General features: G+C 34.1%; 2 protein-coding genes and 1 pseudogene across 4 annotated transcripts in view; 2 read left to right on the top strand and 1 right to left on the bottom strand.

Annotated features, from left to right (window-relative positions):
* LOC103488432 (DNA gyrase subunit A, chloroplastic/mitochondrial) overlaps window positions 1-8,901 on the bottom strand; it is a 28,483-nt gene extending 19,582 nt beyond the window's left edge. For both annotated transcript variants that reach the window (XM_008447160.3, XM_051082138.1), the window contains exons 1-10: window positions 8,359-8,901; window positions 6,634-6,703; window positions 6,465-6,530; window positions 3,902-4,003; window positions 3,209-3,253; window positions 3,016-3,114; window positions 2,847-2,933; window positions 1,702-1,772; window positions 1,010-1,118; window positions 810-872 (exon numbers count right to left, since the gene is read on the bottom strand). In XM_008447160.3, coding sequence (XP_008445382.1) covers window positions 810-872; window positions 1,010-1,118; window positions 1,702-1,772; window positions 2,847-2,933; window positions 3,016-3,114; window positions 3,209-3,253; window positions 3,902-4,003; window positions 6,465-6,530; window positions 6,634-6,703; window positions 8,359-8,747 — 1,101 coding nt within the window. In that variant the 5' untranslated portion in view covers window positions 8,748-8,901. The remainder of the gene's footprint in view (window positions 1-809; window positions 873-1,009; window positions 1,119-1,701; window positions 1,773-2,846; window positions 2,934-3,015; window positions 3,115-3,208; window positions 3,254-3,901; window positions 4,004-6,464; window positions 6,531-6,633; window positions 6,704-8,358) is intronic.
* A 711-nt stretch (window positions 8,902-9,612) lies between these two features.
* Window positions 9,613-11,904, top strand: LOC127148701 (RNA pseudouridine synthase 3, mitochondrial-like; annotated as a pseudogene).
* Window positions 11,905-14,713: 2,809 nt separating this feature from the next.
* Window positions 14,714-21,670, top strand: LOC103488433 (nudix hydrolase 16, mitochondrial). Of its 2 annotated transcripts, none has more exons than XM_008447163.3 (4): window positions 14,714-15,110; window positions 16,750-16,864; window positions 17,113-17,196; window positions 20,959-21,670. In XM_008447163.3, exons 1-4 carry the CDS (start codon window positions 15,070-15,072, stop codon window positions 21,208-21,210), a joined length of 492 nt encoding a protein of 163 aa, XP_008445385.1. In that variant the 5' UTR covers window positions 14,714-15,069; the 3' UTR covers window positions 21,211-21,670. The 2 variants fall into 2 exon arrangements, with proteins under 2 accessions (XP_008445385.1, XP_008445383.1); XM_008447161.3 differs by having other exon boundaries at window positions 14,715-15,140.
* Window positions 21,671-23,396: the final 1,726 nt, after the last annotated feature.

Below are 23,396 nucleotides of genomic sequence, written 5' to 3'. Positions count from 1 at the left end.
GCTGTCATGCAACATGAATTAAAAAAATACTTGGGAAAATAACCCCCCCCCCCCCCCCATGCCAATGAAATGAATTCTTTGTCCATGAAAATCCTTTGAATCCTTTGATTCCATATAAACAAAAAGAAGCTCCAATCTTCATTTTGAGATAAAAGAAGGCTCTAAAATAAATTGCATCCAAAGAAGCTTTTCCTCGTCTTCTTTAAGATTACGCAATAGAAAGAGGGGAAGAAGACTCTTTGAAAAGTTCAACTTGAATTGAATGCTGAAAGAACGCCATTATGAGATCACCAAATGAGGTAACACTGAAGCTTGTTCGCTTGTTTTGATGTTTCCATGGCTAAATTTTTTAAGGAAAAATTCGATCTTCTTGTTAGTGGTCTCTCCAAATGAAATCACAAAAAGAAGACACCAGCGGTTCGTTAGGTTCCAAGTTTATAGAAGAATAAGACATTTATAAAAGGTAAGGTGTGAATTGGGTCATTTCAATGCATGGAGGAGAACCAGCTAGCTCCCAGAGGCCATGATAAAAATAAATAAATAATAAAGGCACAAATCGACCGCCATGATATATTGAAAAAAATAAAAGTAAAAAATACTTCAAAATAATTGCCAAGTAATTCCCAAGTTTATTGCTTGACGAGGTAAAAAATGCAGAATTGTATTACTGTCAATCTAATTTGACCTGACAGAAACACGAACAAATATATAACAAAAATATAGGGATAAAAAGTTTAAATCGGTTAGTTTTCAGTCAACCATTATCACAGATAAAACATGTGGTAAAATAACTTTCCTCACAGTATCACCTTGTTCTCCACAAGTTCCGCTATCTTCTCCACCAAGGCAGATTTATTTGTTTGGTAAGGTATCTGCATTCCATTTACAAAAGTAAAAATTAAAGTTTAAAAGGCCACTTTCTAATTTACTAAAAATTCCAAAGTTGAAAAGGAATACATGTTTAAACAGATACTTCCTGCAAACCATAAAAAGACACCACAATGTTCACCTCTTTTATAATAACAGCAGTTCGTTTTGTTTTAGAATCGAGTAGTTCAACTTCAGTTTTCCCCCTAACTGTAATGCGTCCACGTCCAGTTCGATATGCCTCTAAAATACTTGACAAGATAAACAACTATTATGATGACCTTAAGAAGCCAAAGAACAATATATATAAAGGGATATTTCTGAGACTAGTTTTAGCAGCTTACGTTTTATAAATTGCTAATTGAAATGTACAAAGATTGCTTTTCCAGAAAAACTATATATTTAGCGTGGAAGTATCATTTTCATCTTTAGAAGCATTTTACTTTTCAAAATTAAAAGATAAAATTCTTAGAAAATAAAGCATAAAAATTACTTTCCCAGTTGAGAGACCATTCCATCCACGTCTTTTTCCATTTCTTTCTAACTTCACAATATAATCCGAAAATGAAATTTTAGAATGCATGAAGATATCGCAATCGATTGGAGGGACAATTAGAGATTTAAAATTTTGAAAATAATTAAGGAATTAATCAGAAAGCACTAGAAGTGATGATGATATTTTGCACCATAAGAATATGGAAGCCAAAAAATGAACTTTAGAATGCATGTACACAAAACAAGTTGTCAAAAGACATCCTTAATGATGCTTCTTCTTTAGCGGGACGGAAGGAGGCACGAGTGACAAAAGAAATGGAATAAAAAACTAAATCTTACCCATTGTTTCCCATAATTAATCCTCCAGTCGGAAAGTCAGGTCCAGGCATGTATTCCAACAATTCTTGCAACTTTAACAAAGCAAAATAAAATTAATGAAATTGCAAAGCAGGAATGTGAAATGCACACTTGTAGACTGAACTCCCATATTAGAAGAGTTTAATGCCTAGGTTGACTTTATTATGAAGAAAAAATGTAAATATATTTCCGTTCATTAATAAAATCAATAAAATGTTAAATCTCTAAATATATGATACTAAAAAAAAATAGAATACAAAATGTGTTTAAAATATGCAACTCAAGATGTAGTTCATGAAAATGTATTTAAATCCATAAAAAAAACTATCATCTACATTCTACTCTCTCACAGTTTTTTAAAACATGAAACAATTTTATTGATGAATGACATGGGGAGGAAAAACTCCCAAAAAGAGCTATAAAGTTTTTACACTACTACAATATAAATTAAATTAAATTACGAATTCAATTTCTAAATTCTCAAGTTTGTGTCAAGTAGATTCCTTAAATTTAAAAAGTGACCCATACCTTTCAATTCTATGACTAATAAGTCCATTAACTTAGGATTCAGCACCTAGTACGTCTTTGAACTTTCACTCTTATATCTTATAGGACATTGACGTATTTGGCAATTATTTAAAATATACCAACTTAGACACAAAATATTGTCTAATAGAAATCATTAATTTTAAGAAATGGTGACCTAATACAAACTTATTGGACACAAAATATTGTCTAATAGAATCGGTAATTTTAAGAAATCTTGATCATGTCAGAGACCAACAAAATACAAAATTGAAAATTCAAGGACTTCTTTTGAAGTCTTTAAAATTCGGGGACCTATTAAACAAGAAAAAAGATAAGTGCAGGAACCTAATAGATACTTTTTAAAGTTCAAAAACCTATTAGACACAAATATAAAAGATTAAGGATTAAACTTGTAATTTAACCTGATATTTCTCATCCAGTATTTGCTAAAGATACAAAATATTTCTTATATTTGGATTCTGATTGACTGATATTGAAGTGTGGTTCATCACACACCACTCGTGACAAACATTCAGGAAGACAAAAACAAGAAGTCGTTTTTCAAAAAAGGAAAATCTAGGAAGAGAGTTAGTACTCACTGTAGCCTCTGGATTATGAATAAGAACGCAGAGTGCATCTACTACCTCACCAAGATTATGCGGTGGAATATTGGTTGCCATTCCAACCTGAAAACATTTGCCTCTAAATAAGAATGACAAAAAAAATTATTTGTATGGGCAGAAAAGAATGAAAGCTGAGATGAATCACCGCAATCCCTGAGGAACCATTCAGCAACAAAGTCGGCAGCCGAGCCGGCAAAAGTGAAGGTTCCTTTTGAGAATTATCAAAATTTGGAACAAAATCAACCTACACAAATATAAAAGAAAAACGCACATATTAAAAAAAGTATTGACAGAAATAAATAAATAACTTTGAAACAACTGTAACATATAGAACAAACCGTATTCATCTCTAAGTCAGACAACAACATTGCTTCTGAAAGTGCCTACAGGATCAGAAAACTAACACGTGATGAGCATCCAATTTTGTAGAGAAACATGCAATGAATCAAAGTTTCTGCTTGAGCTAGTAATCCATTAACATGGTCCTCCCTCACCGTAATCCCCAATGAGGTTCCTTCACACACATCAAGACCAACTTATAGAGAGAATAAGATTCTAAATGATAAAACTTCACACCAAGTTGCTTGAACCAAGACCTGGAACAAATTTCCACACATCTCAAACTCCTACACCCCTACCTTGCAAGTTATTAACAATTATGAGCCAAAAACCAAACCATGGGACTTCATTGATAAATGATATAAACTTAAACCAACATGCCAACAAGCAAACACATATGCTTTATACCTGAACAGACATTTTAGATTCTAGACAGCAATTATGGAAAAAGGATTGACAGTTTTCAGTAATTACAGATATTTGAGCAAAATGTGGGAAAAGACTCGAGAAAAATACGGTAGTTAATCAATAGCCAACAACTCTACTTTCTATGATGACTCTTTTATACTTTCCTAGAACAAGGGGCTGAGTTTTATTTGTTTAGGAAAAGTGGGTAACTGAAGCATGACAAAATGGTTTTTCATATCTTCAAGAACCAAATTCTCTAAAGAAGGAAACATATTTAAACGTACTTCCAATCTGCACTCTGTATAACGCATGGCAGCAGGAGGATCTGCATCAACTGAACCAAAATTTCCATGGCCTTGGATGAGTGGGCTCCTTAAAGAGAAATCCTGAACAAAGCATGAGACTATGGGAGTTAGAACTAAAACTGAACAAAAGTGACGAAAATATAATAAGGAAGGATAGTCTCCTTTTTGTAATTTTATTTCATCAATGAAATTGTTTGTGCTCCTTAAAAAAATGAGGAAAATAAAACGTGACCCAAAGCCATCCAAAAAGCTCAGAGAATGACTTGTTTAAAGAGGGGGAAAACATGGCAAAAACTAAACAAAAATGTTAAATTCAATGATCATCATGGACTTGGTCAAATGACCCCAACTTTGACTTGGAATCTTGTTCTGTTAAGGTGTCTCCAAGCCTGCATTTGTCATACTCACATCTCAGATCGCAAAACTAAATACATGCCTTATTAAGGTTGCTTTGCCTTAACCTAGGGGAACCACATGCCACTCATACTTGACATGCCACAAAAACCACCCCCTCTCCTAGTACGGCGGATGAAGGAGAACCTCCTTGATCATCTCTTTGAAGACATTATATTCAGCTCACTAGAGGAATCCAAACATGTATTAAAAATAAAAAATAAACATCTATTGAACATTAGTATTTTTTAATTACATCAATGAAAAGTTTGTTTCTCGTTAGAAAAATACAAAAAAAAAATCAATTTCATTAACCAAGCAAACGAACAAATCCAAAGGATATGATCCAAGTACTCCACCATTTGACAAAGAATGCAATGAAAAGGTCCAACCAAAAAAGGTAACTTTCTCAACAGCCAATCAAGAGAATTAACTTCCGGGGATAACCTGCCGCATAAAGAACTTACCTTCTTTGGAACGTTCACATTCCAAATAGCATAAAAGACGACATCACTAAAGGGAGAATAGTCCAACAAGCAGTAAAAGAACAAACTACAAGACAAGCCTGCAGTAGGCTTATGACCCCAAAAACAATCACCCCCCCCCCCCCCTCCAACTTAAAAACTAAAACTCCCCAATCAAAGAATAATGATAAGAGTTGTGACCACTAAAATTTCCCTATTGGACAAAAAGCACCAAAATTGTGCAAAAAAAAAAAAGAGCTCACGTAATTAATCAAGACATTGGCCACAAAGTGGTTTTCGTAGATAAAAATTATGTAAAGCATTAAGGTCTATCCCCATTCATCTATCCTCCCAAATATACCGACAGAGCAAGAAATAAGGTGAAAAGAACAAGGGAGCTCGTTTAAAATTCTTTTCCAAAGATTATGCAAGTGTCTTCGACTCCACCTAGCATCCACTCATAAGAATGAGAAGCATGCTTGTTTGCTATAATCATATGCCAAAGGCTAATGGACTTGAGAGGAAATTTTATAGCTAAATGAGCTTTTTGTTTTGTTCTTTATTTTATTTTTGCAAAGAAACAAAACTTTTCATTGATATAATGAAAAGAAACTAATGCTCAAAGTACAAAGAAACCAAGAAAAAATTACTGTAAAGGATGCAATAGAAAAAGACTAAGGAAAAGAAGTAAAAGCATCCGAGTTCAAACAAAAAACTCGAATAGAAAAATTTGCAAAATACTTAGAAATGGAGCAGCATGAAGAAGCTTAAACCCAGGCAGAATGAACACAATCAATCCAATGGAAGAGACTTATCCTTATAAAATAAAAACCACCGGTTTCTTTCTAACAAGGCTTTTTACAATTCCTTAAAATCACTAATCCTAAAAATCAAACCCCAAGGCTTCCCCACCACCTCACCTGTGCTCCTTTAACCTTGTCAACCCATTCCAAAGGTCTCTCATAAGCATCTCAAGATTTTTGCACACATAACACAGAGCTCATAAGTGAGACAAGAAGTGGATTAGGGATCTGACTCAACACCACGCGAATGAGGGTCATCCTACTTCTCTTAGAGAGAGAAGATTTTCCATGAAGCCTGTCTCTTTCTCACCTTGTCTATCACAAGGTTACAAAGAGTGTGTCCCCAAATTATATACAAGGGAGAGACCAAGGTAGGATGAGGGAAAAAGAACAGCCTCACAACCAACAAGAAAGGCCCAACTATTCACTTACCAGGATCAAAACTAAAAGTTCTAACATTTATCTCTAATGATTTTAAGTCTCAACATGGCCTCAAGAAAGGCTAAAATGTTGTTCACGCCGAGAAAGGACTCCACCTTTTGTGGCAAAAAGAAATATAGTATCATCAATGAATCAAAGTGAGAAAGGGTACAATGTTACTCCCAACCTCAAAACACTCGATGATGTTACATTAATGAAATTGTTTATCCTTTTAAAAAATAAATAAATAACAAAAGTAAACTATAGTTCAATGTTACCTCAATGAAATTGTTTCTCCTAAAAATTAAACTATTGTTGTTGATTAGGTAGCTATTTGTAACTCATGATTGCTTTAAGTTGAGTGATACCTTCACACTCCCTCGTCTATTGTATATACTTTTCATTACTACAAAATTTCTTTTAACTTAATGAATATAAAATTGATTAAATATTTCATGTTACCTGGGCCATTCTAACAAGGGAATCATAAACAGCAGTATCTCCGTGCGGATGAAATTTACCTAAAACCTGTTACGAGAATAAAAAAAAGTCTAGTTGGATATAGAGGTAATAAAATATGACTAAAGGGAGAAATAAACTCAACTATTCACAGAGTAAATGTATATTCAACCTCTCCAACAACTCTGGCACATTTCTTAAATGGTTTTCTTGATGAAAGGCCCAATTCATGCATGGCAAACCTGTAGCCAAAATTCTATCGCATGTCAAATAAGGCTATTGATAATTCTTACTTAAACTATATGCAGCAGATCTACAGAGATATTATTTCCCACCACATGTGAATACAACTACATGTAGGTCAAGGTGACTATTGATTATTCTTGCTACAATATTTACTTTTGTATGCTAAACAATCAATCGTAATTTCATTGATTGTATGAAATTATAAAAGGGGCAACATGCGCCATAAGTGATTACATAATGCAATTCCGTTGAGATGTAAGAGATTAAGGTTGTAATCACACAAAAAACAAAAAGTGAATTTACACCATGAAAGAGAGGTATACAATAGGTGATCAAACAATTGCGTGAAATCCTGTTCTCCGTCTTCAAAGATATGGTGATTTCTCACATTCTAAATGAGCCAAAAGTAGGCTTTGATGGTGAAGGACTGCATAATAGCTTTATCATTTTTGAACGGATAGCCAATAAGAAGTGTATTCAGAAGGATGAGTGGGTCATAGCTGCACAACAGTTAAAGTAGAACACGATTCACATCCAACATGATCGGGCACGTTCGCAAAACACCAAAATGTGCATAATGGATTTGCCACATTTATGTAAAAGGACGCACCAACTCAGAGCAAACACAATCCAAGGAGCCTTCTTGAAAAACAATAGGGAAGGTCACATCCCAAAAAATATTTGTTTCTGTTGGAGGTCAGTCATAGCAGTATTGGTCCAATATTTACTTGAGAGCGTACAAGCGGTTGTAGTTTTGCAGATGGTTTGACTACACGCTATACTTTTTATCAATTATAGATTTGAGAGGCTATCATATACAAGAGAGAAATGTCAGTGAAAGCAATGCTTATGGTGGCATATCTTCTTTGGAGAAAGTGCGACCTTACCGAAAAACTAAAAGTGGTTATAATCCTTTTTTTTTAATTTATTTATCAATCAAATAATGCTTATGGTGGCATATCTTCTGTAGAGAAAGTGTGTCCTTACCGAAAAACTAAAAGTGGGTACAATCCGTTTTCTTTTATAATTTATTTATCTATCAAATAAAACTTTTGTTGGCCTGTTTCAAAAAAATAAAATAAATACCGGTATGATGTTTTGAAAATTTCCTTCGCCTCTCGCTCTCTCTGGAGAGAAAACAAAACCTCCTTACCATATATGCCCAACTAACATAACACCCACTGCGTACCTAACACTGTGAGAGAAGTGGTATCTTGAGCACGAAGTCTCTAATCTCCCCATTCGACAACTCTAAGGACATCTCGAAGGTCCTTGAGTCTATGTAAATAGTTTCAAGAACCATCCGTTTGAGATATCAGCAGATACCATAATCTCAAACTAATATAGTTTCGTGCCTACTCGGGTAATGAATAAGAGAAACATAAACTGCCGGTAAATTGATAAAATGTAATATGATACTTCAAAAAAAGACCGATGAGACAAACTGAGCTTGGCTTAGTGGTATTTACGTGACCTCTGTCAGATCAGAGGTTCGATGTCCCACCCCCCACCCTGCACCCCACGGTTGTTGTACTCAACAAAACAGACCGATGAAATTTAAGAGAGAGGAGTGTCTCCGATAAAGTACATTGCCCTCATTCTAGAAAATAATGCAATGAAAAAATAAAAAGTTTAAGGGGAAGTGACTAACAAAATCCGGCGGTGGACAGGTTTCAAACCATCACGAACATCTGGCAAGGCACGGCCGAGCAACACGGACATTGCATAAGCCATGTAAGCATCAGTAGCCTCCTTGTGAAGCGCGGCATGAACAATCCTTCCATCACTACCACCTCCATCCTTCTTCACGGCTACACTACCATTTCCATCCTGCCCCTCTTCCCCTTCATCTTTCACAAGCTCGTCTCTGCGCCCGGATTTCGCCAACCGCAGGGACCTGGAAGCTGTAAAATTCCTGGTAGGTAAAAAGCGAAGTTCTGACAACCCACGGCAGGTTCTAGTGAAACGATTGGACACGAGAGGTGGAGCGAGCTGATGGCGAAGTAGGTAAGAGATACGGAGTCCAGAAGAAGACGCCATGGAAGAGCTGGAAGGAAGAGACTGAGAAACTTTTTGCTACAGCTAGACGATGGGTCGCAAGGATTGCATTAGCTATTTGATGGAGTGTTCGGAGAAGACGAACAGCGCAGAGGAGAGTTAGGTTAAAAGCTAAAACCCTAAGGGCTTTTGGGAATCGTTGGCGCCAATTTCTCTCACTTTAAAATGTTTTTATTTAGTAAAATATATGTAAACCACCCCTACTTGTCCAATTATTTACAATCTCATCCTTCCATCTTCAATAGTTTACTTTATATTGTAAATTAACCATTGTTATTATTGATTGGGTATTTTAAAATTAATGGTGAAGTGATAGAGTGATAATCGCAACTATTAACAAACTAGATGGCATAATTGATTGGATTAAAAGTTGAAATATTACCATTTATGGACGGTTTGTGCATATGTTTCTTATATTTATTTACTACTTATACTTCTACGAATTGCAATGTAAGCCACGATCAAAGAGTTTGGAATTTTTTTTTTTAATATCGTTATTGTGGTAAAAAACAAGAGGAATACATTAAAGTTCACGTTTTTTTATATTTTCTAATATAGTAAGATATCTTCAAAATATAGCAAAATATAATAGTTTATGTAAATGATGGACCGTATACACTACTACTAGGAGTTTGAATCAAAAAATAAGTCGAGAACGATGCTAGGGTGGTCGAGAGATGACATCGTATAGAGATTTCCATGGGCATGGAGAGGAGTGGGGAGGTGGAACCGTGGACTGGATGTGAGTTAAAACCGAATGTGGGTGTTTCTTGAGCACCATGGTTGGGAGTTAGTTGTTCATGATGCTTAGGGGGAGATGTTGGTAGTTGCTTCAAAGTTTGACGAAATGAATGTTAAGGTACTTACCGTTGAAGTTTTTGATACTTCTATTTCGACATCGTTTTTCCCCTTAGCCCATTTAGTGTTTGCTTATTGAGTATATGTTATAATTTTACATTTAAATTATTAAATGAATAAAACCTCTACAAATTCAAACAACTCTAAATTCACGTTCAAACAATTTAAAAATTTTATTTTTTTTCCTTTCAAAACAATATAGAATTTTTTTCCAAACCAAAAAAAGGGAAAAAAAAAAAAGCAAGGGTTGATCAACACTGGGTTTAAATTATCTTCCTTTTTCCAGGTCCACGTTGAATGCCCACAATTGGGTGGCTTGGATGAAAAAGGAAATTTGAAATCTCTGAGAAAGGTACTGTTTCTTGAGTAGATAGCCCTATTCTCTTATGATTCATTTGGCATTTCAACAAGGACATTTTGAGAAGATTTTGATATGTTGCTTATGCATACGTAATATTTGGTTCCACTTTGTTCAATCTATTGTGTCACCTATCTAGGGAATAATTTTCTATAAGTTTCCTCGACACAAATTGTTATAGGGTCAGACGGATTGTCCCGTGGTTAGTCGAGGTGAGCATAAGCTGCCCGAACGCTTATGGATATTAAAAAAGAAAAAATCTGGTTTCACTTACTTATTGAAGTCATTCTTTATTGGCTATAAGATATTTAACTTTTTATTAGATCAAGAGTCGTGAGACTATGGAGACTCAGGCCCGGATCCATTTACCTATGTCAGTTGTAGTGATGAAGGTTTCTAGGAGATTTGACACTATACCAAGTGGCACATTATACCCAAACGGTGATGAAATCAAGTACTTGCAAAGGCTTGTCAAGTACACGGCGAGTATTGAGTTTAACTTGCATTCTCCAAATTGTTGTTTGCATCAATTCTCCTATTTGTTGTTTTATTCATCGATATACAAGTTGTTGCTATATAACGTGTACTCATTTTCTTATGTACTGTCAGTTACCTAAGTTCATATTGATGGTTAATTTCCTTCTATATATTGCTAAATTTACCTTGGCATATGATTTTTGTTGTATGCTAAAGGTGATTTCATTTGTTTCTTAATTTTGACAATTTATAGATTATGCTATTATCGTGTTAAATAAACCACCCAAACTACTGGTGAAGGTTTTCCTTCTTATTCTTTTTTATTTTATGTCTTTTTTTTTTTTTTTGGTGGGTGGGCAGGTGGGGTTGGAGGTTCGTACTCTGGATTTTGAAACAATTATGGTATTGTCAGGGGAATATTCTAGTTCACAATAGTATAGATGCATTGGCGACTGTAGCATTATCTTATGATTACAATGATGGACCCAAGTTGGTAGGCTTCTTGTTTGCGTTTGAGCAACTAAGTAGATGTTTGTTATCAAAAGATTCTATGTTGATAATGAAAACAGCAAAGACACTATCCGTTAACCATTTGCCCTTTGATTTTGTACTTTTAGTTTTTTGAAATACACTGAAGGATATTATTTAAAAAACCAAGATATGATTTGAAAACTAAAAATTGTAGTTTTAAAAAACTTGTTTTGTTTTTTGAATTTTACCAAAAAATACAAGTTTTTAGTTAAGAAAGGTGTAAACTATGATTAAGAAGTAAGAAAACAAGCATATTTATATCAAATTTTCAGACAATGGATAAATTTGTATGGATAAAACTCCTTTGAATTTACGGTGGGTTTTTCTTGTTTTTGTACGACCTGAAGTTTTGGTTTTCATAAAAAACTCAACCCCAACTGAAATAAGATATATACAAATTATGTTCCCTTTATTTTAAGAAAATTGTGTTTATTTCTTCAAAACAAGGACGTATAAGCTATTACATTTCTTATTTTTCTATCATCTGACATCTTTGGTTGCCTTTGTTATATTTGTAATGCTCTTCCTGTATCTATTCTTATGGATGCACTTTTAGGTTCACCGTTTGGATAGAGAGAGTAACGAGATTCTCTTGATGGGGAGAACAAAGGAAAGTGTAGATGTAGACCACTTGCAATGACTATCTAGCAATATAAGAAATGCGAAACTTACATGTAAGGTGCTTAATTAAAAAAATGCATTTTGTCAGTCATTTAGTAATTATGGCCAATAAATTGCAAGAAATTTATCTTTAATTGATTGTAGGTGCTTCTTGATGATGGGAAGACTGTGAGGGTTGTCTCGACAAATAAAGAATCCTTGGAAGCTTCTCCGCAGGCAATCACTAGGTATGTTTGGGGTGGGGTTTTAGGGGAAAAGGGGTTAGAAAATTGGGTCAAACTGTGTTTGGGCTAAGGGTTATGATAAATCAGGATTAGGGTTATCCTAATTTCCAAATAACCCTATCTTCTTCTCTCTTTTCCTTTCTTACAACCCTATATATTACCCTACCCAAATAACCCAATTCAAATTCTATTGTTGTTTTTTAAATTACTACAATCACAACTCTTTCCCCAAACACACATTATTATAACACTACTGTCATAATTCCTCCTCCAAACTCGTACTATTATAATACTACCTTTCATATTTCTTCCTCCAAACACATACTACGATAACACTATCGATAATAACCTTTTCCCCGAACACATATTATAATTACACTACCGATAATAACTTTTCCCCCAAACACATATTATCAATACACTAAGATTATCATAATCCAAAGATTATTATAATCATATTCTATCATAACTCTTTCCCTCCTCCAAACGCACTTGAATATCGTGTGCTTGGTCCTACAATAAATGGTTGTTCATGGATTGAACCTTGTCCTCGTACTAGTCGAAAGCATAAGGTATTTCAAGCCTACTCTCTTTCTCCCCCATGCACAAGCTTGTTCAAATTTATTCATAAAATTCTTAGGAAAAAAAATCTCTCTGGTTCTTGGTTTTGAGTTTAGTTTTCACGTAGTTCCTCTATTTTCTAAATTGTTTCACTTTTAACCTTGAGCTTTGAGTCTAATTTTCATTTCATCATTGGATTCGAAAAGGCAATATTTCTACCATAATTTGAAGGGTAGTTTTCATTTGGTTATTAAAGTTCAATATTAATTGGGAAAAATAATAGGGATGGATAATTAGTGAAAACTAATTTAATCATAATTAACATTTTGAACTTATATGCTAAATAAAAATTAAAATCAAAAACTCAAACAATACAAATATGATATCTTGATGTATGGGGACCAAAAGAAAACTAAAACTAGACTCAAAACTTACAAATCAAAAATACAATTTTTTTTTCATGATAGTGATCGTATGACATGATTTTTAGTACCAATCCTGTAATCCATCAAGGAACTTGTTAATCTGCATTCATCTTATCTGATTCTTTATGGAGGCAAATGCTCCTTATTCTATAGTAACTTCATTCTGTACGTATTATTACCATCTTTCAATCACGGATCCATTGTGCTGGAGCTCTGTGCACACCAATTGTTATGACTACGAATATAGTTGGTTTGTTCATCGGACATGGAAACAAATGGCCCGAGTCGACATTGAGCAGATCGGTGGGAGGTCGTACAAGTTACAAAGACCATAAGAGTTTGATGTATAGAAGGGGAGTGTTTTACAAGGTGCCCTTGTCACAACTTCGTTGTAGAGATCTAGCTTAGCCGATCAGCCGCCACTTATCAGTATCTAGCTTAGATCTTTTACTTTTTGTAGCAAGAGTGGCTTCCCATGTGAGAATTAGTCAGAATTTGATGTCTTCCTATTTAGTATTTAGTATGAATATCTTGAGTCTTGTAAGTTATATTTTTATCTCGAGTCAATCAACACTTTAAAAGTGAATCAATTATATTAGAACTTTGTTATAAAATTGTTAATGCATAATTTCTATGCATACATAAGAAATTGAAGAGAGTTGCCAGTCTTTTCTTCAATCTAAATTATTTTTCGTCTTCCAGTACTTTTTGTTCTTATCTAAAAGTTAAAAATTATGCGAATTTCTTTTTTCCAATAACTTTTTTGGAATTTTAAGAGAGGAATAATTCATTTTAAATTATATAATAACTAATTTAACATATACAACTTAGAAGGTGCAACATCTAAATATATAATTTACTTTTTTTTCTAATTTTTTTATGGATTAATTTTCGTTTGTAATGATGTACCAAACTTTGCTTGATTTTATTAGAGATTAAATTTCGTTTGTAACAATGTACGAAACTTTGCATTATCAACTTCCATTGAATCAAAACTTCAATCGAAAACATTGTCATTCATCACACTATAACCATTAATATTCTAACCCTATTTACAAAATAGGAAATAAATTTAATATTTATCCAAAACCTAAAAAAAAATAATATTTTAAAATAGAAAGATGGTTAGAAATGTCAATGTTTCAATATGGAATCTTCAACAATAAATCAATATTTGTCTTATTAATATCTTAAAAACTGAATTTAACTTTATTCTTATTTGAGGAGGGGAATAAAAAAAGAAAGAGAGAGAAATTAAAAAAAAAAAAAAACAGAAGAAAAGGAAACAAAAGATATAATGTTGGCCCACGAATCCAAGTGTTTGAAAAATCCCTAGCTTTTCATTTATTTATTATTTTGATGGAAAAAAGCCCTAACTTTTTATCCATTTAGAGGAAAAAAACAAAGTTGTTTGAAAATACATATAATTTATATAGACATATAGTCTATCGTAGTTAGATAATGATATTTTGTTATTTTTAAAAATATTAATTTAATTTAATTTTTATTGTACGTAAGTTAAATTCTTATAATTATTTTAAATCGAAGATCGAACTTGTTACTTCTAGAAATTTAAGAGTTTATTTGTTATCGTGGAAAGTTTGGAAGAATTATTTAGAATTAGTGTAGTAGTTGAAGGACCATTTTGCAGTTTGGGGAAGGAAAAGAAGAAAGAAAAAAAAGGGTAGGTTTTTACAGCGCACGAGAAATGACTACTTCAAATCTTTGGAAACCAACCGCGCCATCAAAATGAACCCCAAATTTATCGCATTTCCATTCAACAAAATACACCTTAATGATTTGACCATTTTGCCCTTACCCGTTGATCTCAACGGTCATCTCCCCCTCCCTCCATATATATTTCCTTGGTGCTGATTCCACCGGATTCTCCCAAAAGCGGACCCACTGTTCTCTCTCTTTCTCTCTCTCTGACCATCAAATCCCAAATCCCCCTCCCCCACCCCCTCTGTTTTTTTGACCCACCGCCAGATCCGCTTCACCCGCAAACACAACCTTCTCCATCTGGGTTTCTCTCCTTTCTTGCCCTAACAATCCCTCATTCATCTCCTTTCTCTTCCATGGGCTCCCACATCCTCTTCAACCGTCCATTCTGAAAGAAATGGACATTGCCGGAATCTCTCCCCTGCTCTAGCAATGTGCAGGATTTTGCATTCTCAACTCCACGGACTATAGTTTTCATATATATAATATATATATATTACTTATATATATATATATATTTCTTTAGCATGTCTGATTTGGTGGCCCGCACTGGACGGCATCAGCAGCGGTACGATGCCGGTTGTCGCCTTATTGCTGGGTACATTCCCACCAATGATTTGTAGACTTTAGCGATTTGATGGGTTTTTTTTTGTAATCTTTGTGTATTTTGTGGCTTCTTAGTCGTTTTCGTGGACCATTCTTGTTGACGTTTGGTGAAAATGAGGTTGTCGTTATTATTATTTACGTTTTTTTTTTTTTGACTACTTAATGGAAAATTGACTGCTTTGGTTTTCACTGTGGTCGTTGTTTGGGATATTGTAATGGTTGGTGATTCGTTGGCGGGTCCTTTTATAGATTAGGGGTTTGGAGATATTTGGATTTCGAATGTAGAATTTCTTGATACACGAGGTGTAATACTGGGAATTTGGTTTGGTTGATTTGATACTTGAACAAAAATTTGTTCTTGAGTTCTAAGGTTTGGTGAGGCCTTATTTCTATGTTTTTAATACTGTTTGGCTTCAAACAAATTCTAAATTGGTAGTAAGTCATCGCAAGGATGATGATAAACTACCACCTTCTTTCCAACTTCCGCAGAAACTAAAGAGAATTTTGCAGAGAGCAGTGGCCTTAGCAATTGTACCTAAGTTTTTCAAGTTGTGTTACTTTGGCAGATTCTTTGACTTTGACTTGCATTATATTTCAGACTTTTAGTGAGATCCAGTGGGGTCATTTAGGTCATGAGATACTTTTAGGAACTTTTTAGTTGTTTTAGATCTGACGTAAATTCCTATAGGGCAGCAGAAATTTCAGTTTTTCAGTGAACCAGACCTAAGAGTAGAAGTTCTGCCAGATTTTCATGCGTGGTTGGATATCTATCTGTCAAACAATGTACTTTGCTGACAAATTAGTGGTTGTTATGGTGGAGGGCTCGGTCAGATGATGGTTGGACAGGCATCAACTGGATTGGACACAAGTAGTCCAGGAAGTCTGATGTCTTGGCATGGAAACATAATGTGTTCTTTATATGTCACTACACACAGCAGTATATAGGGTAGCCGGTTCATGATTTTTTAAGATAAGTGTGTTGTCTTTTGCCTAAAGTGTATTGCATTCTTGATGACTTGATGCAAAGTTGGCTATTTATGAGTCCACAAAATCAAAAATAGTTTCTCCTCTCTTTATCTTGTCTTTGCAATGTAGAATGACGTAGGAAATGCAGAGAATAAATCTGTATAACTGGAATAGCATCATGCTCCTTGAGCACGTGTGGTAGCATCATTCTCTTTTGTACTTATATTATTTATCGTTCCCAATAAGCCATTGCTCATTTGAAATTGATCTCTATTTCCGTTTTGCATTCTGTACTCTGGTGCTGCTCTTTTCCTCTCCTATGATGCCTGTATATTATTCACAGCTCACCATTCTCGCTTCTACTTTTCTTTTTAATACTTTCTTGTAGTTAATAATTGATGGTTCATTTGGAATTTAACTCAGTGTATAGCGTTATATACTCCATGGTTGCTTCTGCACATCTGCTTTGATGTTGTATATTTTCCACAATTCATGAAGTTGATGTTTTATTTTAGACTAATGAAATGCAGTTGATACCTGTATGATAACTTCCACTTCTAGCCACGAGGTTAACGTATTGTAGGAATGCCCCTCCTGCATTATCTGCTGATGCTAATCTTGCTATTCTTTTGTAGGTGTATTCCTTTTAGGTATAGAAGTTCCGATGGCAGTAGTGATGAAATTTCAGATAAAGTAGTGGAGGTGCTTATGATTGACACACCTAGTGGACCGGGCCTTTTGTTCCCAAAGGTATGAAATTATTCCCCCCCACTAACTTTCTCAGAACTTATTATTTATTTCAAAATGAGTTTACTTAAAGAAAATCCAGAGTGAGATTACAGAGATTTGATTTGATTTTGACTGTACAAATTATCTCATAGTTTGCAACATTTCTATGTTGGGAACTTAAGGTTGAACTTCTGCTTTTCTGCTTCCCTCATATGTAGAAAGTGTATATAGCTTATTTTTATCTCTAACATCAGCATTTTCTCTAAAAGGGAGGCTGGGAGAATGACGAGACAGTGGAGGAAGCTGCTGTAAGGGAAGCTATTGAAGAAGCGGGTGTTCGTGGTGAACTTATGGTGAATATTACTTTAATTTAACATTTACAATTATTTTTCTTGAGCGTTAAAAGTTTGATGATACTGCATGGTAGTGATAGCTCTGTTCTCATTGCTTTTGGTGAAAATTGAAGGTCTTTCCATCTAACATATATAAAGAATGTTTGGTTGAAATAGGAGTGCTTGAGAGTGTTGAGGGGTGGGTGCAAGGTGTATCTTTTTTAATAACTTTCTGTAGGACTATGCAACTAGTTTCTTTTTTATTTGGATTGTTTTTGTTGTTGTGAAGGAGTAGTGATTGCTGCTAACTCCTCATTAGTAGAATAGTTATAGTTAGGATAAAGACTGATGTTATTGGGTTTTTTGCTGATAAGAAACTAAGGCTACTGATAACTTGTACTTTAGCAAATGAGAAAGTTAGACATGACACACCATAATCGTTTGTTCCTTGAATACATGTGAGGAACTACTATAAGATGGAACACTTATATACTTCTATATCTTTCTAGTTAAATGACGCTTCTATAAACCTCTTGTTCCTTTGAACTAGTACCTCATGGACTTCCTGGCTAACCATTTGATATTTCAATGGTAGTTTCATGAGCCATATGATGGAACTAGCAAATTGCTTTAATCTAATCTAACAGCATTTGTTGTCGCCAAGTCTATGTCCAAGGGTGGTTAAGCCTGGGGATTTGAATAATCAATAGATATTTTGTGAGTTTCAATCATAAATCTAGTGGAACCATAATATGGTTGGTGATAATTGTCACCGAGTCATGCCCATGTCCAAGGGTAGACATAGATGCATAGATATTTTGATATTTCAATGGTAGTTCCATGAGCCATATGCTGGAACTTGCAATTTGCTTTAATCTAATGTAACGGTATTTATTGCGCTAAGTCTATGTCCAAGGGTGTTGAAGCCTAGGGGTTTGTATAATCATAGGTATTTTGTGAGTTTCAATCACAAGGGTGGCTATATCTTGATTTTTCAAGTTTAGGGTTTGCTGCCTTGTTGGCGATTAATTTAATGTGTTTGTGTTTACATCTGACCAGAAATTTCTAATGGGAAAAGAAACAAAGAACTCTGATTCCTTCTTTGGATTGGTAAAATCTTAAATATGATTGGGGTATCTCGGCAATTATTATGAGGGTTAATCAGTTATGAATGACAGATCGAAGTTCATTACTCTCCATCCCTAAGGCTAGCATAACTCGGGAGAATGATTGAACTGCCCTTTTTTTGGGCTTCTATAACTTGTAAGGAAGATGGAAGAGTGAGTGAATGTATTCCCATCAATTCAAGGATATTGAATACCACTAATTTGAGTACCTTTCTAATATTTTTACCATTACTTTTGGGAAAAAACATATTTTGGTTCTTGAGATATGATGTCTATTTGGTTTTTGAGATTTCAAAAGGGTTACTTTTAGACCTTTTGTTAGTAGTTACATTGCATCTTATTCTCTCCCAGTCAATGCTCACCCAAGAGAGGAAAATATTTGCTTATGAGGATTTAGAAAAAAACTATACCAATTGTGACTATAAGAGTGTTTCAACTAGCTAGTGCCTCGAATTGAATAAAGCCCAAACCTTCTGCAAAGGAACATGTGGGGAAGATTTACCTCGTGACTCCAAGTCCTTCTATATAGAGTGGACCATCCTGGCATGAGGGGGAAATTCGAGAGCTGCCTTTCTAGCTTATCATTTCAGTGTGTCTATCCTTGCTAGTTGAGTTCCCACGTGAAGAATTTAACTTCCTTTTAGGCATTTTTTGTGAAGAACGAATAGTTCTGAAGGGCAATGATCAGATAAATAACACGAGTGTGGAAGCAAAAGGAACTAGCAGGATCTGAAGGCCAAATCAACTTGGTCAGTAGAGATGGTTGGGAAAATATCGTACAGCTTGTTTGCTAGGAGAGTTCATTCTTCAATATCTTCTTTTAAAATGTTCTTCCTGAAACCAAGTTTCCGAGAAGTCCTCAATAGTATTCTAGACATGGTTTATGGAGAGAGATTTTGTTGGTCTGAGAGCTGAAAAAACCGTGGGGGAGTCAAGTCCTAGGGGAAAGAAGTGTTACCAATCCAACAATAAGGCATATAAGGCGTACAGAAACTATTGTGATAACTAGGTAAGGCTTCCCTGTTGACTGACACAAGATTCTGTTAACTCTTCAAGAGTTAGCGAGCCCTGGTTATGTTACCCTTTTCATCTATATAAAATTATAAACCTCCTCTTCTTATGCTTCAAATGACGAACCTATGCAGTTATCAAATGGGGGATGGTTTACCTTGGGTAACTGTGGCTTAGAATGAACGATATCATGGGAAGGTTGACGTATGTTGGCTACATAAAGATGTTGGATCAAGATTAGAAACCTCCTGTTAGAGCCTTCAAATAATATTAGGGAAGAGGGTGGAATGTCTGGAAGTATGCTAGGAAAGATTACCTGAAAGAGTTAGTGGAAGCAACCATTAAAATCAAGTAAAAAAATTTCTCACCTTATTCCTTCGGGAAGGAGGAGAGGTTTTCAAGTCCAAACTTGTAGTCTTCTCTCATGCGAGACTCTTCAATGTTGGAAATGTGGTTGGCCGTTCTTGGAGGTTTGTTTATTATAAAGAGGTCATTGTTCTGTTAAACTTCAATGAGACAAACTGCCTAAAGGCGTAGCTGACAAAAACCAAAAAGTGAGGTGAGATGTCTTTGAATTCAAAGGCATAAAACAATGAACCCAAAGAGAGGTGATATTGACAAGTGAAAGCTCTGCTCTCTGGAATAAAATATGAGGATTTGAGAATGCTTATCCATGTCACTTAAAACCTAATAAACCCAAAATAATAATAAATGAGTCAGCAGAAAGTTTGTATAACCACTCTTTTGCGAGGAGTGCGGGACACCTTTTCTATTTGGAAATGGAGGATCCGACAGTTGCTGTTGCAAAGGTGTCAGAAATTCAAAATTCAAGAAAAAGGAAGCGTTGGAGAGTGAGTTTTGAAGTTCCCTTTAAGAATCGATTTTTTTTAGAGAACCTAAGGATAACTCATACATCCAATAGTAACTGGTCACCTCCCCCGCTTGTTTTTGATCCCCACCCCCGAGGAAAAGCATATAGAAGGAAACTTCTGTGGTGTAACCATAACCATGAGAAACACGATGAACTTGTATTTATTCATTGTCAATTTAGATTTTTTTGGGTTTGACCGGAAAGAAATGTTAGTCTTTTAAGGGAGAAAGAAGTTTATCCCTATACAGATATAAGATTTTTGATTTTCCTATAAGAACGCCGTCTTGTGATTATAAAATTTACCACCACTTTTTGATCCGCATATAACAAAAAGTGATGGAACAGCCATAGTAGGTACAAGTAGATCAGCGGATATAAGGATGACTCCCAACATTTGGAGGGACTTTACCAAGTTTCATATAATGTTTTAAATCTTTAGTTTTTTATTAATGTTAACTAAATTTCTGTGGTTGATTGAACTAGGATTTTGAAGTCCTTTCCATTATTATTTTATCTTTCTAGAAGCATAATGAATATTCAATGATGAAACATCAATGTGGCCTAATGACCCGGACGGGGCCGTAGGGACGAATTGATATTCCCATTTCTAATTGATATCAAACAAGAGTACTTTCAAACCTAATTTAATCGACTAGAGAAATGTGATTGAAGTTATTAGATGAGAGCCATTGTCTATGAGGACATGCACAACTTTTTCTTTCCATCATTTTGATTAGGCTGACCTACTTTCTTTGTTAAAATTATGGTTTACAGGGTTTCTTGGGAGATTATCATTTCAAGAGTAAAACACAACAAGATGAGTTTAGTCCAGATGGATTGTGTAGAGCTGCAATGTATGCATTACTTGTCACTGAGGAGCTTGAGTGCTGGCCAGAACAGAACACGAGAAACAGAAGTTGGGTGACCATACCTGAGGCAATTGAAAAATGCAGACATGCGTGGATGAGGGATGCCCTTGCCATTGGTTTCAACAAATGGCATGCAGAAAATATTAGTGATGAATAACTTGAACTTCATATCCATGCAATGTATGCACACTACAAAGTATCGTGCATGCTAACGAACATCTAGAGGATTGTTTTCAAGAGTCTCTTTTCCCCTTCCTCAACCAATCATGAAGAATCAAATAGTAGAACTAACGCCGAGGATTACACAGGCAATGTTTTTGGTTGCTCATTTATACATTATGATTTTAATTTGGAGGGAATTCAATCCTTATATAAGCACTTGGTCAAGCTTCCTTGATTTACAGATGTATTTCAAATTTTCTTATTCATTTACAAGTGTGATGAATACATGCCATGATTTAATATGGTGTATTGGAGGAATATGAAGTCAGAAAGTTGTCGAGGTTATTTGGTGGTTGAACTTTCTTATTCCAACTCTTGACAAGTCACTCTATAAACAAGTGTAAAAGCTTAATTCATCTTGAAAAGGATGAAACCAAGCTCAGCAAACTTTTATCTCTTTCTCTACGTTTTCATTATACTTTTATTACTCAAATTGTACTTTTCATGTTTATGTATTGTTTTATAAAGCAATTTTTGTAATACTAAATTATGTTTTATAATGCAAATGGATGCCTTGAGAAAGGATAAAAGCTTCAGTTTGGCTACACGATGAATATCATTTGCTTTTATTGATTTTAGCTTAAACGGGTACCTACCTTGCTAAGTTTAATCCAATCTGTACCACACAAAAACACTATCATTCTCAACAAAATAAAAGAAAAAATGTAAATTTTTTAAAGCTAATTAGACTAACCATTGACATCAAATAATTAAAAAAAAAATCAAGAGAAAGGCTCCCTCCTGGGAGGGTGCTGGTAAAGAAATAGTCAAAGGAAAAAAAGAGTAGGAGACGAATGGAATAAGGTTAAAAAAAAAAAAAAAAAAAAAATTCAACTCCCATATACCTTCATAAAAAAATTAATATAATATTTTGGTTAGTAAGATAACCATTGCATAAGTTTATGGTCAATTATACCTTATAAATTAAATTTGTATATTTTGAAAATTGAAAGATGTTTTGTGCCATTTTAAATGTCATTTTATTGTATCATGTCACTCATTTTTTCTTTTTTCAAAATGTAATAACTAGATAAAATCATTACTGAGATTGCAATGGTGCAGTTCATTAATAGAAAATAAAAATAATTTAGTATTCGAATTAGTCAAACAAGTGATGAATTTACAGCAAAAAGAACACTTAGAGACTTCCGCTGTTATACTCTTTCCATAGACATATGCAAATACAAAATTTTGATTCTTCAAACAATCAAATAGAAAAATCTAGCTATGATGGTTTGAATTGAGTTTGTGTTGTTTTTTTAAAAGAAATTTTATACTTTAAAATTGCATGGTCATATCACAATTTTTCATTGATCTCACTCCCAATAAATCAATAATAGTCTAAAATTGCCATTACATTGGTCTACCCCATTGAAGGAAAGAGTGAACTATTCTCGTCTTTTTCTATTAATATCTTTTCAATATCCAATACAATAACACTCATCTATGATATATCCATCTATTTCCCTCGAGTTTTTTAACCTCACGAAGCTGATTGTGTCACTGTTAAGTGCTTTGTAAAATCTAAAATAACAATACTTTTTTGCACATTTTTTTGCTAACCTAATTCTTAAAAAGAATACATTGGACATTAGTCATTATCTTAAATAAAAGCTTTGATAGAAGATAATCTTCCTCAAATTTTCAAATTAAACTTTCAAACTAGATCGTATCATATTCTACATGCTTTTAACTTTCTTCTTGTTTTTTTTTATTTCCATTCAAATACAAAAATCTAAAATATATTTATTTCTCATTCTAAATAAATAAAAATGAGTTGTTCAAATACAATCAAAATTAATCAAAATATTTTCTAGTATAAAAAAATATAACAATCTATCTATACCACCAATTTAGTTATGACATAGAACACAAATACTAATCGAGATGTTTGATATTGTGTTATATTTGTGAATATTTTAAATATGTTTGTAATTTAAAGTAACTTTTCCAAATAAACTAATTTTAAAATCATCCCTCAAACTTTTCTTAATCTAAAGAAAGGATAAAAGACAATGACTTGAACTTTCACTAATTTAATTCATATTTCGTTGAAATGGGAAGAACAATTTAAATCTATAAAAACTGGTCATATCATATTTGATATTCTTCTCTAAATGG

This window comes from Cucumis melo, chromosome 3 (genome assembly GCF_025177605.1).
Source record: "Cucumis melo cultivar AY chromosome 3, USDA_Cmelo_AY_1.0, whole genome shotgun sequence".
Lineage (NCBI taxonomy): Eukaryota > Viridiplantae > Streptophyta > Magnoliopsida > Cucurbitales > Cucurbitaceae > Cucumis > Cucumis melo.
The sequence above is the reverse complement of the archived record's forward strand: the minus strand, read 5'-3'. Positions and strand labels throughout refer to the sequence as shown.

Bases quoted from the DNA above. Each gene is read 5' to 3' on its own strand.
- LOC103488433 (XM_008447161.3), top strand. From the start codon at position 15,070: ATGTCTGATTTGGTGGCCCGCACTGGACGGCATCAGCAGCGGTACGAT. The intron at 16,865-17,112 runs GTATGAAATTAT...TTTCTCTAAAAG, and splicing joins CGGGCCTTTTGTTCCCAAAG to GGAGGCTGGGAGAATGACGA. The intron at 17,197-20,958 runs GTGAATATTACT...TATGGTTTACAG, and splicing joins GTGTTCGTGGTGAACTTATG to GGTTTCTTGGGAGATTATCA.